At 44.7% G+C, this 16215-nt stretch overlaps 1 protein-coding gene across 1 annotated transcript in view; it reads left to right on the top strand.

Moving 5' to 3' along the window:
* The window catches only part of LOC103894466 (protein eva-1 homolog C), a 216636-nt gene extending 200820 nt beyond the window's left edge, over window positions 1–15816 (top strand). Inside the window, exons 6-8 of the mRNA XM_009273862.2 lie at window positions 3347–3511; window positions 7555–7728; window positions 15437–15816. Of these exons, the coding sequence (XP_009272137.1) occupies window positions 3347–3511; window positions 7555–7728; window positions 15437–15807 (710 nt within the window). The 3' untranslated portion in view covers window positions 15808–15816. The remainder of the gene's footprint in view (window positions 1–3346; window positions 3512–7554; window positions 7729–15436) is intronic.
* Window positions 15817–16215: the final 399 nt, after the last annotated feature.

Here is a 16215-nt window from a genome sequence, read left to right as displayed (position 1 = left end):
TGTGATGAACTGACCGCAACCCCCATTCCCCGTCCCCCTGCACCGCTGGGAGGGAGGAGGTAGAGAACTCGGGAGTAAAGTTAAGCCCGGGAAGAAGGGAGGGGTGGCGGGAAGGTGTTTTAAGGTTTGGTTCTACTTCTCATTATCCTACTCTGATTTGATTGGTAATAAATTAAATTAATCTTCCCAGTCTGTTTTGCCCGTGACGGTAATTGCTGAGTGATCTCTCCCTGTCCTTACCTTGACCCACGAGCCTTTTGTCATATTTTCTCTCCCCTGTCCAGCTGAGGAGGGGAGTGACAGAGCGGCTTTGGGGGGCACCTGGCGTCCAGCCAGGGTCAACCCACCACATGTCCTCAAGATGTTTATGGAGTCCACAGAGAAAAATGGTCCCTTGAAATGGAAAAGTCCAAGGTTCATGTGCTGTAGACATCCTGTGTTGTACTAAATTGCTTCCAGAGTTTTAAAGGGGTTTAGTTGCTGAAATGAAGACAAGCACCGCTTAGGATTTTTGAAAGTACCAAAGTGCATGCTAATCATGGATGTTAATCACACACCTGCTTTTGGGAATCTCTCTTCATAGCCACCTGCATTTTTAGGTACCAAATGCCTATTTGGCAGTCATCTTCCTTCCCCAGCCATCCCAAAGGGATAACGGCACAACCCTATCCCATTAAGGTGCTGTGACAATAGATAGTCTCTATGAATATTTCCCTCCATCTCCACTCTTCCTTGGGATGCTGTTGACCAGTTGCTGACTGACTTAGCAATGTTTTGCTTTGCCCTGACTCCTCTTCCAGTCCCATAGGTAGCATTCATAGTGCTTAGGAAAAGATAGTGTTTCTTTCCCCCACTTGGCTCAATGGTTTAAGTGTCTGGTGGTGTCACCTTTTCAAAGAAAGATGCAGCTCCACCCAGCCTGTGTTCTGCCCCAGGGATGGCCATGAATACTGGGAGGTGAAAGGAGATATTTATTAAGAAGAGTCAGTCTGAAACAGACTCTGAAAGACTAGCAAAAAATCAGCTAAAAATTAGTCTCTATGTTCCTTTTGCTTAATTTTCTTCATTGGATGCATATCAACAGGTTACTGGGATGCAGTTTGGATGAAAAGTGTGTAAGGGAAAACTGACTTGTGTCTTTCAAATGCCTTTTAGGTCCTCAGCCTGAGATACAGCAGAAGAGGTCTTTATTTTTGGAGGGTGCTGAGCCCTATGCCCTCCGAATGTCAGGTCCCTTTGGTTGCTTAAATTAGGCACCCAGAATTGCAGTTCTCCCTGACTGTGTGGTTTGCAGGATGATCTCTCTTCTACCCACCTCCTCCCCAGACTTTCTGATATTTCTCTGGCACAGGTATGCCTCTTGCTTCTGTCTAGTTCCTAACGGGGGATGTGTTTCTTTTGCTGCCTTCCCATCAGAGGACAGTTGCCAGTTCAGGTTTCACTAGAACTGCTGTGCTAACTCTTTGATATTCTGAAGCTGTGGGGTTTTTATGTCTGTTTCCTGACCTAGCATGACTCTACTAATAATGCGAGAACTTCAGTGCTGATATCTTGGCAGCCTAATATAGGAGGTCAGTCGGTAAATACAGTTACAATTTTCTTTGCCTCAGCAAAGACAGTAAGTCGAACACAATGTAAACAAGGTGGTTGGATCACTTCCCCCACCAGTAATATTTGTAGTTATGCACGCAAATTTAATGGGCGTGATTAAATCTCATGCTCCAGCTTGGCAGCTCATTAGCTGCAGGGGGCAGGCAGGAATTTCCTTTCTGTTCCAGGGTTGCACTCTTTCCAAGTCCTCCTTCATGCTTGTGCCAAGGATCTCAAAGTGCTTTGCATTTTTAATTACGCTTCTTCACACCCCTGTGAAGAGTGGAGATGAGAGAGAGCATGATCGGCAGCGGAGCAGTGGGGAAACTGAGGCACTAGGAGGTGCCAGCCTGCTTGGGACGAGAGAGGCAGTTGCCGTCAGACTTGGAGAAAGGAGAGCTGAGCATCCCAGAAATCTTCTTTTAGGGTTTCTGTGGGTCTAGTGAACTTGTGCCTAGTTCTCAACAGTCTGTGTCTTTAACACACTAAAGTCTTGGTTGTCTGCAGGGACAAAATGGTGCTTTTATGTATATATTAGTAAACAGTCACTGACGGGGAAAATACATCTTTCTCCTCCGGAAATTTTAATTTCTTTATTTTTGTCTTTCATCACTCTATTCCTCTAATTTCTGAGCAGAACGGCCTGTATATGTGTTTCTTCTCTTTGTATGGAAAAGCACTTTGCTCTGAAATAGCCGCAGGTGTTGGCCGTGGCTGAGGCAGAGAACAGGTTCAGCTCTGTAAATGACAGGCTGCTTTGTCCCTACAGAGCAAATTAGTGAATTTACTGTGTGGATTCACCTTCAGTGGGTGTACACTGAGGTAGATGATACACCGACTTTGATTTCTTTACCTGGACGTACAGCTGAAGAGCTGGCCTTGCAACATCAAGGAGGAGAAAATACTCTTCTTACTAAGGCATGCTTTGGTCCAAAGAAGAAACCATAGATGTCCTGACAAAACTGTCACATATTAACCTATCATCTCATCTGTGTATTGCTAACGCTGTGGCTGACGAAACACGGAGCGCAGTAGGGATTAGCTGAGTCTTCACCCTCCTTCTCAGGATGGTGGGAATGGAGAATGGGCCTTTCCCAGCTTACTTAAAACCTAAAGCCCAATGGGGAACAGTGTATTTTGGAACTCACAGGGTGGGGAGGGTTTCTTACAGGTGGGTTTTTTTACTTCTGTGCTGGATGATTTAAGCTTTATGATTTCACGTGAAGAGCATCCTCCAGAGGCTGGTTTTGTGAATCCGGAGTGGACAGAAACTTCTGATGTGCAGTCTTGAGCCAGCAACTTGATGGCTGGAGAGAGGCAGTGATTCAGGCATACCCTATAGTCCCCATTGTTATGGGGCATCCTGCCCAGCCTACTGTCATGGTAGGAGCAGAGGTGTCTAGCTGGAGTACTCTGAAGCTTAGGGCTGCGGCCAAAGCCTGGCTGACTAGGCATTTCAGTTTCTAAGATGGGTGTCTAAATAAGATGTTTGAATCTGATCCTTAGTCTCGTCTCAAAGCTTAATTGTAAATAAACAATATCTTAATCACTTTATAGTTTCCAGCATTCTCTCATTGAATGTCTCTGTGCTGGCATTTGGAGAGCATTCATCATAGTGGTAAATGAGTGTCTGTTTGGTCTGCACATGGTATAATTAAGTATCAGCTGAGCCCATAGCATAATGTGATAATTCTTGTTCTGACCAGCTGAAATAACTCACTCTAACAACTGTGCTCTTCTTACTCCTCTCTTTCAGTTCCCAAGAAGCTTCTGCATGAAACTCAGCCAAGACCAACCAATTACCAAGGATTTCAGAAGCCACATTTTCCACTGCGGCCAAGAGTGTTTGATCCCAATGTTATAGGGGACGGCGCATTCCTTTCTGATGTCTCTCCTTCCAACATAGGGAGAGCTCTCCCAGGTAGCTATGACTATTGCGACGTTGGCCCAAACCTAACTGTGTTGTGGTAACTGTTCCCTTCTATGTCCCCTTATCTGGGTTTTTATATTGGTCCCAAACCCCATCCATGTCACAGTCAGAAAGAGAAGCTTCAAGGCGTGATGAGTGACAGACTGAAGTGAACTGTGAAACTCACACTGGGTTTCTTGAAATAGCAGTCATGGCCATGCATGTCAAAACTCATCACAGAAATACTTTGCAGGCCCTTCTAATAGGGGCAAAGAAAAAAAACAGGGTGGAGACAGTAGATCTGCCTCACAGGGGACAGAGAAGTTTTCAACTGAGCTTTGAAATATGATGCTATTTTCATAAAATGCAAAGTCAAGAGATATGAATGAAGTCAAATCTTAGCTATCTATAGGGATAGGTGAGTAGGAGGAAGGGATGGTGTATGAATAAAGGAAAAGCACAGGTGAGCATGTATTGGGTTAGTCGGTGGTTTTGCATTGTGTTTCCCAACACGCAGGAGATGGTATGTGACATTACTTCTGAAATTCCCAGCCTGTGCTCCCAGAGATTCAGCTCTAGGGCGGGTATGGGCAGAGCTACCTTGTCTCTGTCTACACTCCTATCAAAGTTAATCCACAGCTTGGATAGTCAATCCACAGGTAATTAAGAGTCAGCAATAACAGATTTGTCAGTTTGGAGACCTTACTGAAAAATTGTCAAGGAAAAGAATTTTGAGTTAGGCCAGAATAAATTTTGTGATCCTGGTGATTCTTTTAAGCAAGAAAAAAAAATCCTGAACTCATTTTCATTCATCTAAACATTTCACTTCTACAAATGACACCTTTTGTTTAGTTTTCACATTGTTTATTCATTCATTTTTAAAATATGCACCACTTTTCAAACAAAGATGTCATTTTGAAATTAAAAGCTAAAAGAATGTTTTGAAAATAGCAAAAGGAAATATTTGGACATTTTTGTAAACTCCCTTCCCGTTTTATTTCTTTTATTAAAACTATTTGCTAAAGTCAGCCTGGTATCATGAATAACCTCTCCTATGCTTATACTCTGGTGTTGGGCAAATTTACTGCTAGCTGAAATAATTTTGCTCAGCTTTGGTGTAAAGTCACAGGGAATCAGTTCGAGTGACTGGGAACAGCTAAGTAAGGGTGGTGAAGAGAAAACCAGTAGTAGGTGAGCTGGTTAGGCATAGACAAGGTCTTCAAAGCTAGCAAGAAGGAAAGGGGATGTCTTTTAGTATGATCCTGGAATGAATGGCAGACCAGGGAACCGCATAGCGTAGCAACACATGGCCCTCGTGAAATTGTGTTTGTTTGGGTTTTTTTTCCCTCCTGCATAACTCCAGTCATTTTCTGTCTTCCCTGTCTGTGCTTGTACAATCCTGCAGATGTCAAAACCAGTTCTGTGGTTTTGTGGTGCTCTTTGTTGGAGTATAATGTATGCAGACGAGTATTCATTTAAAAACTTGTTAGATTGCATCTGTTCTTTGGACAAGTCAGAAGTGAAAAAAAAGATTCTTCTTACATCTCACATGAGAGGAGTTACGCCTCACTCTGTCTCCTAAATACACCATATTGCACAGCATGGTTTACAAGGGATGCCCCAACAGAAGTGTCCATCTGAGCCTTTCCTGGCTGATCTAGCACATGCACATGGAAGCCCCCACTGCACGTATAATTTAAACCTCAGTCCTAGTGAGATCCAGTGAAGGTATCGACAGCGAGGGGCAAGTGGGTTGTCGCTACCCCAGAACTGGACATGCGAGAGCGCATGGCACAGAGGCCCCAGGTTCGTATCCTACCAGCTCTGTGCAGCTGCAGTCCAGCCACATTAACTGGACTTTAATGCAGAGTTGCGGAAAACTCTCAAAGACGTAGCACGAACCTGGAGCCACCTAACTCAGCAGTCCTCTTTACGATGAGATATATAGTTATGAAGTATATATGAGATTATATGCTGGTGGTGCTCTTCATTGTGATTGATTGTAAAGGGATTTTAGATTAAGTAGTTCAGAGCCAGACCTCAGTATGTAGACATCTCAGGCAGGATTCATTTACCCCCATATAAATGTGTCATTTGAGATGACCTGGGGTGTTCACCTGGCTTCTAGATGCTGCCCTAGAAGGGTGATAGTTTCCCTGACATCCCTTCTCATACCTGCCATCTCTGCGTGGATGTCCTCCTGACCCTGGGGTGTCTTAGATGTCTGTGTATGAGCAAATACATCAAGCTTTTAGTGTCTGCTACGGGAAGAGCTGGATGACTTTCTAGGATCTGCCAACTAATTGCAGGATTCAGTTGCCTCAGTTTAGATGCATAGTGCTACTTGAGATGCTCTGAAGTATCCAGTTTTTAGGTTCAGTTTTTAGAAATGAAAAATTTACCCTGCTTCCATGGATTTCTTTGCAGGAACAGTGGTAGAGAAAAATCCAGCCACTTGTACAGACGTAGATTTACCAGACAGGGAGAATAAAGATTAGAGGGCACGTTGGTGCCTACATCTGCATGAAAAGGTTTTCCAAAACTTTGCTATTGATTTCCTGCTGAATGTGCCCTTGACCTTCTGTGCCCCAGTGCCTCTATTTGTACAACTGATCTTCGGTGATCTCTGTTCTCCTAAAGCAAGAGGTTCTTGGGATGTTTTTCCCTTTTGGATCTGCCACCCAGGCACCCATGTTTAAAAACTTTGCTTCAGGGCCAGTCATTAACACCTTGGTAGCTTGTAACATGTGGCTTTCCCAAGGCCATGCAGCTATTCAGTGGCAGAGATACAACTGTGCCCGCATTCCTTGGGGCTGATCCCTTACAGCGACACCTGGACATCCATCCCCGCTGCTTCTCCTCCGAGGCAGATTAGGAGCTGGCATCGCTGCATGCACATTCATGCACTCAGTCCCTCTCCATCCAGTATTACCTGTTCTCTTTGGCACCCCTCAATTTCTGTTACTGCTTCCCTGGGCTGAGCCGCTTCCTGGCATGCACAGTGGGAAGCTGAACGTGACGTCTCACGCTGCTGGGTTTGCAGGGAAAGGAGACAGATCAGGCAGCCAGCGAACACAGACCATCTCGCGTCGTGGCTGCTGTCAGAGTGCCTTTGCTTGCATGGCACTGATGGCATTATCGGAGATGGACCTGACAGTTTCCTGAATTTAATACCTGCAGATAAGTGGAAGCCAGGTGCAAGTCTGTGATTTTACAGTGCGTTGCTTGCGTTTGGCCACAACCAGACACCAAGGGAAGGGAGCCTGAAAAATTGTAATAGCTACAGTTAAACAATTGCAGGGATGATGGATCTGGATCCTGTGCACCGACTTTTTCATGTGTTTAAAACAATTAGTGTTTTGTGACTAGTGGGGGAGTCTGCCTGCAGATCAAGGTGCAGGGAGCACTCAGCAGCGAGCTGATAAGGTCTGAAAGGGTCTCTTTGAGCCTCCTGGAATTAGCTGCCTCCTTATCCCCAGTCTTCAACAAATAAAATCAAATCATTAACCCATGTTCACTCACCTCTCCAAAGGGGAAATGGTGTCTGGGTGAAACACAATACAAGCGGGCTTCTGAAGGAAGTCATAAACTCAGGTCTGCCCTTCCCTGCAAAGGCTGGAGAGAAAGCACGTCTGTTTGCCAGGTGTGGATGGATGACTACAGTGCGACACCGACAGAGGGTTGCCAGCTCTGCCTGTGTTTTCCAGTCCTTATGACAAGCTTAGCTGAACCCACTGTTGATAAAGGCTCCTTTGATTTACATAAGAGAAAAGAAACCTGATTATGTATTTGCTGTAGCGTAGGTGGGTGTGTCTAAGTGTTGACATGAAAGAACAGGAGATGGGGAAGTGAAGATGCTGCCTGGATGCAGACAGGGTATGTGCTCAGCTGAAGCTACCTGAGAAGGTTTAGTTGCCCCCCTAAAAAGGGGCAAATTTGGGTGGCTTGCTGTTGAGCGGCTCCAGATTTCTGAATGCAGATGCTGACCTGGTTGGGATAGGGCAGGGTAGGGCTGGGACATGTGCCTCGTTCCTCATTCCCTTTCTGTTTCAAAGCAGAGAAGAAGAAAGGGAGATCGGCCACCTTCTACCCTCTAGACAACATCCCCTTCCTGCTTCCTGTGGATGAGACACAACCGCCGGTGCTCAACAGCAGCATGGAGCCCGTGGGCGTTAGCACAGGGATGGCACTGCTCAGCAACATCCTAGCAGCATATGCTTTTATCACAGGTAGGTCTTGCGTCTGCCATCTCTCTGGGCTCTCACAAGCTCTTTGCAGACCCTCAGTTGAGCCTGCATTTCACAGTCACCTAGGGCTAAATCTGCCTCTTTGAACTGTTTATATTTTTCATTTGTCTCTCAGCAAATTCTCTCTTGAAAGTCCTGACCAGGGCAGCTCTAGCAGACAGTATATAACAGGGTTTATTGTGCTCTGCTTTCTGCTGGATTTGCTCTCATCTGGAGTTAAATACAATGTAATCTTACATGTGGTATTATTCCTAATGCTCCATTTTCCTGGAGATCAAAGTCTGGCTCATTAGGGAGGCAAGCTTCTTGTCCTGTAATTTTAAAAATAAGCAGCACTCAGATCATTACCCTGCTTAAGAGAATTTGGCTTATCTTCAGTAGAAGTGTGAAGATGAAGTAGCTTGAGAGTCTGCTTAATTGTATATTTAAATCTAGTTTAGAGTAAGATTTCCTTGGATCACAGTTTATCTTTCACCCACATGTATCTTTCAAGTAACAGAGGAGCAGTCTTCTAATAAGATTCACTTTAAAAGTTGAAATAAAGATTGTGTGCCCTACTGAGTGCTTGGGCTCAATACCATTGGTAGCAAAAAGTACAGTAGAGGCAGGTGATATAGTGCAAATATTTCCCATCCCACAACTGCATGAGGTACCTTGTCAGCAGTAGGGATTGCCTACAGAGTTGGAGGACCTAACCCAAAAAAAGGAGGAGCACTGGCTGAATAGCATCAGATGCACTAATTCAGCATACTTTAGGCCAATCTCTGCTGCTTTCCCCAGAAGGAGGGCCCTGGTTTCTCTGTAACTAGCCTCCTGAGACAGAACATACTGTTTGTGGTCACTTTTTTCTTATGGGTGTTCTCCATTTGTTTAATGAAATGTTTGTATCCTTATTACCTTGCAATGCTTATTGCCAAGCAGTATTACCTTACTAGTAATATTAATGTGTTGCTCTTTTACTACATGCTGTTAATAATTCTGTGTACTGTGGCCAGTCTGCTAGCACCACTGTAATGCAATTATGCTATTCTGGAGCACTGAGGTCTATATAACTAAAATTACAGTATTTGTGAGCTAGTTTGTCATGTCTGTGTGCCATTCAGTCTTGCTAATTCATTAAATACTAATGCAGTTTTGGTGCCATGCTCTTGCTCTTGTTGAGATACCACCATGCTGCTACAGACAAGTATTTGGATTTGAAACAACTAACTTGGGCTTTGCATTTTGGAATCACTGAGTAGATTAGTAAGAGTGTTTCTGCACATTTAGTGGAGGGTTCTTCTAAAAGGACCATGAATGATGAATCCAAAGTTCTGCCCTTCTACACGTCCAATGACGGTGTCAGGATCCATCTTTTTGTGACACTTTTAAGAAGCAGGCAGCTTAAGTGGAACTAGTAGTGCTCTTCACAAGATAGCTGAGTAGGATATATTTTTTCTTGCATGGGCTTCTCTAAGGAAAGATTAGAAAAAGCAAACTTTAAAGAAGTCTTCTGTCCATCACACTTCTCAATCTCTCTTACCTACAGCTGCCATTTTTTGACATGAAAATACCTGCATTCCCAACCTTACTATAAAATAAAATGCTGTTAATACTATTTTCCCCATCTGAACAGTAATGGGCAGCAGAAGGTTGTAGGATTTATAGTTGGGGACAGTTGGGACTGTGATTCAGGGCTGCTGGCAATGTCCCATGGACTTTGCTTCTATTGACCACAGCAGAACTCTTTGACCCTGCATTCGTTTTGTAGGGCACAAGGCCTCGATTCATCCCCTTCACAAGGTGTCAGTCTTGGCAGGAGCCTCTAGATTTTACTGTAGCACAAATAATAAATAGGGATGGCTTTAACTGTCTTGTTGCTGTGGGATTTGCTTGCCCTCTCATTATGTGGTCTCCTTGTGATGTGTTCACATCCACTGGATGTCGAATAGGTAAAACTCAGACCTCACGACTTTGGTTTCCAGTGATGAATTCAGGAGCTTGTTGCTCGTGTTTTCCAGTGTACTTAACCATGGCTGTTAGATGGGTTTGTGTCTCAATGATATATATATTCAGTTTGTTAATTATTACAAAAATAATTGATGGCTGCCCCATGGATTGAAACTGCAGATGCCCTAAACCATCTTTATCTGCTGCACGTAATTTAGCGCTCTGCTTTTAGCAGAAAGGATGGATTTGGCATGATTTATTTTGTTATACATGAATAGGGAGAGGTTTTAGATTATGAGTTCAAAGACAAGCTGTGTCACAGGGCACAAATAGAATTTGCATAAAACTAGAGCACTGCAAAGCCATCCTTCTTCATATTGCAGATTTTGAGCAGCAGAACAGTTGGAAAGTTTTGTGCTTGCCTGAGTTTGGGGCTCTGAAGGCAGCTTAAGCCACAGCAGCTGTTGATGTCCATAACCATCTTTATCTGCTGCACGTAATTTAGCGCTCTGCTTTTAGCAGAAAGGATGGATTTGGCATGATTTATTACATGAAACATGAATAGGGAGAGGTTTTAGATTATGAGTTCAAAGACGTCACAGGGCACAAATAGAATTTGCATAAAACTAGAGCACTGCAAAGCCATCCTTCTTCATATTGCAGATTTTGAGCAGCAGAACAGTTGGAAAGTTTTGTGCTTGCCTGAGTTTGGGGCTCTGAAGGCAGCTTAAGCCACAGCAGCTGTTGATGTCCATAGAGGAGCCATTATAGTGGCTCAGGAGAGGCAGGGTATCGGGTGGTCAGGGAGGGATGGCGCTGGTTGACACATCTTCCCACCGCTCCTGACCACAGCCTTGGTGCCAAAGAGAAACATTAGTGCAAGAGCTGCTCTGTTTCATGACACTAAAAATGTCCCTCAGGTAAACTCTGCAGACTGAAAGTGCTATATTCAGGGCTTCCCTGTGCTGATGAGTTGGCTCAAAATAGGACTTTGCAAGAGAAAATTGTAAATAGGCAGGGGCAACATATAAAGATGTTTTTTCTGTTGGGGTAGAGGCTGGTGTATACCCTCAGACCCACTCCAGGAAAAAGAAGCTACAGGCACTTGGTATTTCATGGGTAAAGTGCGTGCTTGAAAGGACAATCCACTCTACTACTTTCCTGCCTCCTGGCAGTGGGGTGTCTCTTAGCCTGGGGAGAGCATCCATGAATCAGTGGGATCCCCTCTGCGCTCAATGGTGTTCACATTTTCTGCACAAAATGGCAGGTTTGGGTGGGCAGCTGCAGATGAAGAGTCTGCAGGCTCGGTCACTCGCACATGTAGAGTCTTGCAGTGCACAGAAGGGAGAAGTGCCAATATTAGCGAAAGCCTCTGTGCTCATTTCCACCATCTTTTTGACTGATGTTTCCATATAAAAGTTGGGAACGTTCCTATTGACAACTGGGGAGTGAAAAATCACAGCACAGCGGGAAGCAAAGCCTCTTTGCAGGAGTCTTAGTTTTCACCATCAAATCTGTTTGCAGCTATCATCATGGTTAGGAATATCAAAGGCAGTTAGGTGTTAGTCTTATCCCAGCTTCCAGAATCTTGAAAACAACATTTCTTCAGAAATAGGGAGAAAGAGTGAACAATGTCAGTGAAGAGTGAATTTATCAGCTGATCAAACATATAAATATTATTTAGGGTTCAGTCTTGCAAAAGACTCAGAGATGCCCTTATTTTGAAAGCTGATTTTCTTTATAGGATTAGGTTTTTAATTAGGTGCAATCTCTGCCTACAAACCTCAGACCTGTTATTTGTCATGGACCTGTTCCAAAACCTGGTCTGAGTGTTTGGAAAGACTTCAGCAGTCTCAGTGACAGCTGGAACTGTCTTTGCAGTCACAGTCCACTAGCAAGACCAGAACTGTCCCTGATGGTTATATAAATATTAAACATTCAAATTGTATCAGAGAACTTTCAGTGCCTCCTTTTGGACCGGGGATTTACTCCAGTTTTGTCATTGCATTCAGGCTGAAGTAGTTGGAGGGAAACCTCCACAAATCCCTGTTTTATTCTTCTTCCACAAGCAAAGATTTGCTGCCAAGTTATTAACAAGGGGCTTCCAAAAAACAACCCGGGGGACATCATTCCAACTTTTAGACTGCTTGGCCTGAGCCTTATTAATAAGGGGCTCCTGGAGAGCTTTCTCTGTTCTACCAGGGGATTTCAGCAGCCTGTGGGGCTAACTGTAAATTCCCTAGAAGATATTGCTCCTACTGTTTGTCTGGCCATGCTTAATGCTGAACCTTTTACTGGGGCCCTCTGAAATTTTCCTCCCCACTAGGGTTTCTGAATGCATGAAGCCATCACAGGAAGCCAGCAGCGTTAATGCCTAGATTGTTTTTTATTTATTGAAACAATTTATTATAATAGCAATAACAACCTTGGCCTGGGGCATTTCCTGGGGAATTAATGGCAGTCTGGGCTGATGCTCCCAGCAGATTGTTAGCCCTCAGGAAACAGGCTCTGTAATTGCTGCTGGTTTGGCTGGAAAAACAAAATAAAATGTGTTTCTAATTTTTGGCCAGTTTGAGTGCCTTGAAAATGGTGGCTTTTGTATAGAGGGTTATAAAGAGCATATATCTTTTGTCTGCATGGATTAAATTCAGGCTTGAATCAGTGACGTTTTCATCAATGCTTTCAGTCCAGAAAGAGAAATACCAGGAAGGGGAAAGGTAACCCCAGCTAAAGAGATTGACAGCAACTGGGTCCTGCTAGAAGTTTAGGAGGAAAACATAGCTCTGAGCTGTCATCCACAGAAGTGGAAGAAAAAGCTACGCTGGTCAAAATCCATGTGTTAATGGGTGTACACACACAGACAAATGCATATCAAAATTATGTTAACTCCTGCTACTGATGTCCATACACTTCTGAAGAGCTTTTTTCAAATATAATGAGTGTTTTGAGGAGCTTCAGTGTTGGTATGATGAATCTGAACCACCTTTGAGTTTTTGGAAGATGCTGAGCATCCATTTGCTGAAGAGGATGCCCCTTTTTGGTCTTTGCAGGTAGAACATGCAGTGGGAGAGGATCTCAAAATCACTAATCAACTGACAAACCCCCAAATCTAGGCTATTGCTGACTTGGCTACTTCAACTGAGAAAAAGCAGAGCCCGTGGTTTTCAGCTTAAGTTGCTCTTTCTGCTATGAAAAATAGAGATGTTGCTGTGCGAGTGGATTGTACGTATGATAAATGCTACGATTGCAGTTGAATGTAGGGTTACAGCTCAGTAAGGAAGTCCAGACAGTGTCTCAGATGTTGACAGAGTAGCTGTAGGAGCTCATAAATGCCACTGGAGCCCAAAGATTCAATTACAGCCATTGCACTGCATGAAGGGCTATACATACAAGCACAAGCAGGGGATGAAAAATGGTTGCTTAAGTAGCAATCGAGGTGCAGCTTGCTCATGAGCTGGATGCAGTAGCATGGAAAAAGGAATGTGAAGGAGAAAGGAAAAGCAGGACATGGACAAAAACGGGGGAAAAAAAACCACATGTGTCTGCCTCTCAGGCTCCAATCTATGTTTTTTTAATGAGTTGCTTTAAAAGAGTGAGCAGTGGAACTAATGCAACCAAATCAAGCCCATGTGTGTGCAGGAACATGGTGCTCAGGAAAGTGTGCCTGGCATCCTGTCAGCCAGGCGGAGCGGAGGCAGACTGGACCAAGTGTCTTCCAATGCAAACAGATCAGTCCTGCTCGTTTGTTCTTCTCACATTCCCACACTCTGGGTGTCCTCAGAGCCCTCCTTAGGCCTACTTACAAAGGGAGTTATACAATTACTGTCCTGAGTTATATTGCACACGGAGGTAAAAGTGCTATTGGGTGGTGATTCTACTTTTCCTGGGGTTTTCAAATCTCTGAAATTTAGGCCACTTCTTTACTGTTCACACATTACCAGATGGGCTGCAGCTTTGCTACTGCACCAACAGGGCTGCAGTTTTAATTTGAGTTCAGCCCCTTGAGTTCAGAGTTGCCATTAGTTTCATTGGAGCCAGAATTTCACTCAGCCAGACTGCTACAAGAGCCATTGGCACATCCTTCATGCCTGCTCTGGTATCTTCTCTTTTACCTTTGGATTTTTGCTGTCTCACTCTTGTCAAAATATCTTAGCTTAAAACCTCTGGCTTTGGTCTCACTTGACTTTCCAACTACTGCTGCATTTCTCTCTTTCTTTTTTTGGACTTGTTGAATGCATCTGCTGCAGTTTTCTCTTTTTTGGTAGTCTCTCTTCAGCCTATTTTTTCTCCATGCCATCCGCACCAACCACTCAAGCAACAGTCTCATGTTTTATTAGCCAATTTTCAGACTATCATGACATCTTCCTCCACCTTGGCTTGTCAGTCACCTTTGAGATTCGTTTGGGAGAGAAGTGAAGAGCACAAAGGTGTTTCGTCTCTGTAACTGTTCCACAAGCATCTCCAGGCATTGAACTATGTGTTGCCTTGAAGAGTGCACAAGTCAGTGTTTGGGCTCTGACCACAGAATCAGAGAATAATTTAGGCTGGAATAGGCCTCCAGGGGTCACCTGGTCCAACCCCCTACTCAGAACATGGCTAACTTCAAATTTAGATCCAGCTTTGAAAGACCCCTAAAGCAGGGTCTTGTCCTGTTGAGTTTTGAATATCTCCAAATGGTTTCCAGTTCATCTTCTGCAAATTTTGCTTTAAGGAAAAGCGTCAGCTGGAGAGGGCAGTTTCTAAAAGCACAGTGGCGGGAAGTGAAGGTAGAGTGTAGCCTTTTAGTTACAGAGATCTTCTGGGGCTGAATGTCAGGCTCTCAGTTGATGGGAACTGTTACAGCTCCATCACTGGATTCAAGGGAATAAGACTCATCTGAGGAACTGACTCCATCCTGGAACTCAGGACTCCCAGCAGACACAGCGGAGTAGAGCTGGCCTTGACACTTCTGCTCGGTTCACCTTCACCCATTCAGTGTACCTCTAAACCTGGAATATGCCGAGATGATTCAGCCCAGGGGAACTGCAGTAACAACATTTATCATAATTACACTTCTAAGTAGTCCCATGAACCAAAAAAAAAAAAAAGGTAGTAAATAAACAAGATGACCTAGTTTAAAAGGCATTGTGGATCCTTTGGAGTCTTGTTATATCACCTCTGAAATGTGGCTATGCAGGATTCATCCTGTTAGTGCACTGACTCCAGCTATGCTTGTGTAGCACAGGTATACATTTTGGTGGTCTGGGCGGAAAGCCAGCACACTTGCCTTAGATAAGCAAATGAAACCTATGAATAAATAATATGCATTCTTCCATGCTGCAAGGCTTCCCGTTTCAGCTGGGCCACAGCACAGAGAGCTTTGTAAGTCATCTTTATTCCTCGTATGATGATAATGGATGCGACAGAGAGATGCACTTAGCTGCTGCTGGGTGTGCATCACCCTGGTGTCAACCCTGCTCATGCAGCTACTAGAATTAGCATTTAATTCTGCAGGCTGCTCCTTCCCCTTCCAGACAACTCCAAGACACAACTGCAGCGAACCCACATTCTGCGTGTGGGCAAATGCCTTGGCAGCAAATCCACCGTTTAAATTCCCCTTCCTGATTTCCTTGGGGAGAGGAGGCAAAGGAGGGCTTGGAAGTAAAAGCAACCATTAGAAACTGCCCCTCCGGAGAGCGTGGCTGGTATGTGCACAGAGGAGCTGTGTGTATTTTGTTCTTTTAAGGGTTGTTCTCGAGAATCATTTTCTTTCCCCTTTCAGAAAACCCCGAGCGGGCTGCTCTGTATTTTGTCTCCGGAGTGTGCATTGGACTCGTCTTGACCCTGCTGGCCCTGGTGCTAAGGGTGTCCTGCCGAACTGACTGCAAACGCTCCTCTGCGAAAAAACCTCCTCGGGAGCGGGAGAGCGACAGCGACAGCAGCGACAGCGATGATGATTCAGACACCACTTCGGACCTGTCTGCCCGCAGGCACCGCAGGTTCGAGAGGACTTTGAACATGAACGTCTTCACTTCGGCCGAGGAGCTGGAGCGAGCTCAGCGGCTGGAGGAGCGTGAGCGCATCATCCGGGAGATCTGGATGAACGGCCAGCCGGACATCCCAGGGACCAGGAGCCTCAACCGTTACTACTAAGCGATGGGGAGTCCAACCGTCCTGCCCTGCACCCTGGGGCTCCTGCACACATGATAGAGGAGAGGGAGGGAAGGAATATTACGTGGGTGTCTCCCCTTTTCCTTTCAGGTGTCCTACCTGGAGCAGTGTGCATGGACAGCAATAAAGCTTTCCCCGTCTCCTTCTCCCTGACATATTGCTATCACCCCTCTTCACGGACGCTTTCTGGTTACAACAGAGGTGGCTGCCAACTTCACTTCTTAGTAGCAGGCAGGAAGGTGACAATTATAGTCCTCCCATGTGGGACATGGAATTTGGCATGCTGCAGTATGAGTGCTCCTCTCTTGGCTGGGGAGAGAAATTGTCCAGGTTTTGCTGTTCATTTAGGATTTTTTGGTTTCTCTTTCCTGAGGACTGTGGGAGAATTGT

Source organism: Aptenodytes forsteri, unplaced genomic scaffold (assembly GCF_000699145.1).
Source record: "Aptenodytes forsteri isolate BGI_AS27 unplaced genomic scaffold, ASM69914v1 Scaffold175, whole genome shotgun sequence".
NCBI classification, from domain to species: domain Eukaryota; kingdom Metazoa; phylum Chordata; class Aves; order Sphenisciformes; family Spheniscidae; genus Aptenodytes; species Aptenodytes forsteri.
The sequence above is the reverse complement of the archived record's forward strand: the minus strand, read 5'-3'. Positions and strand labels throughout refer to the sequence as shown.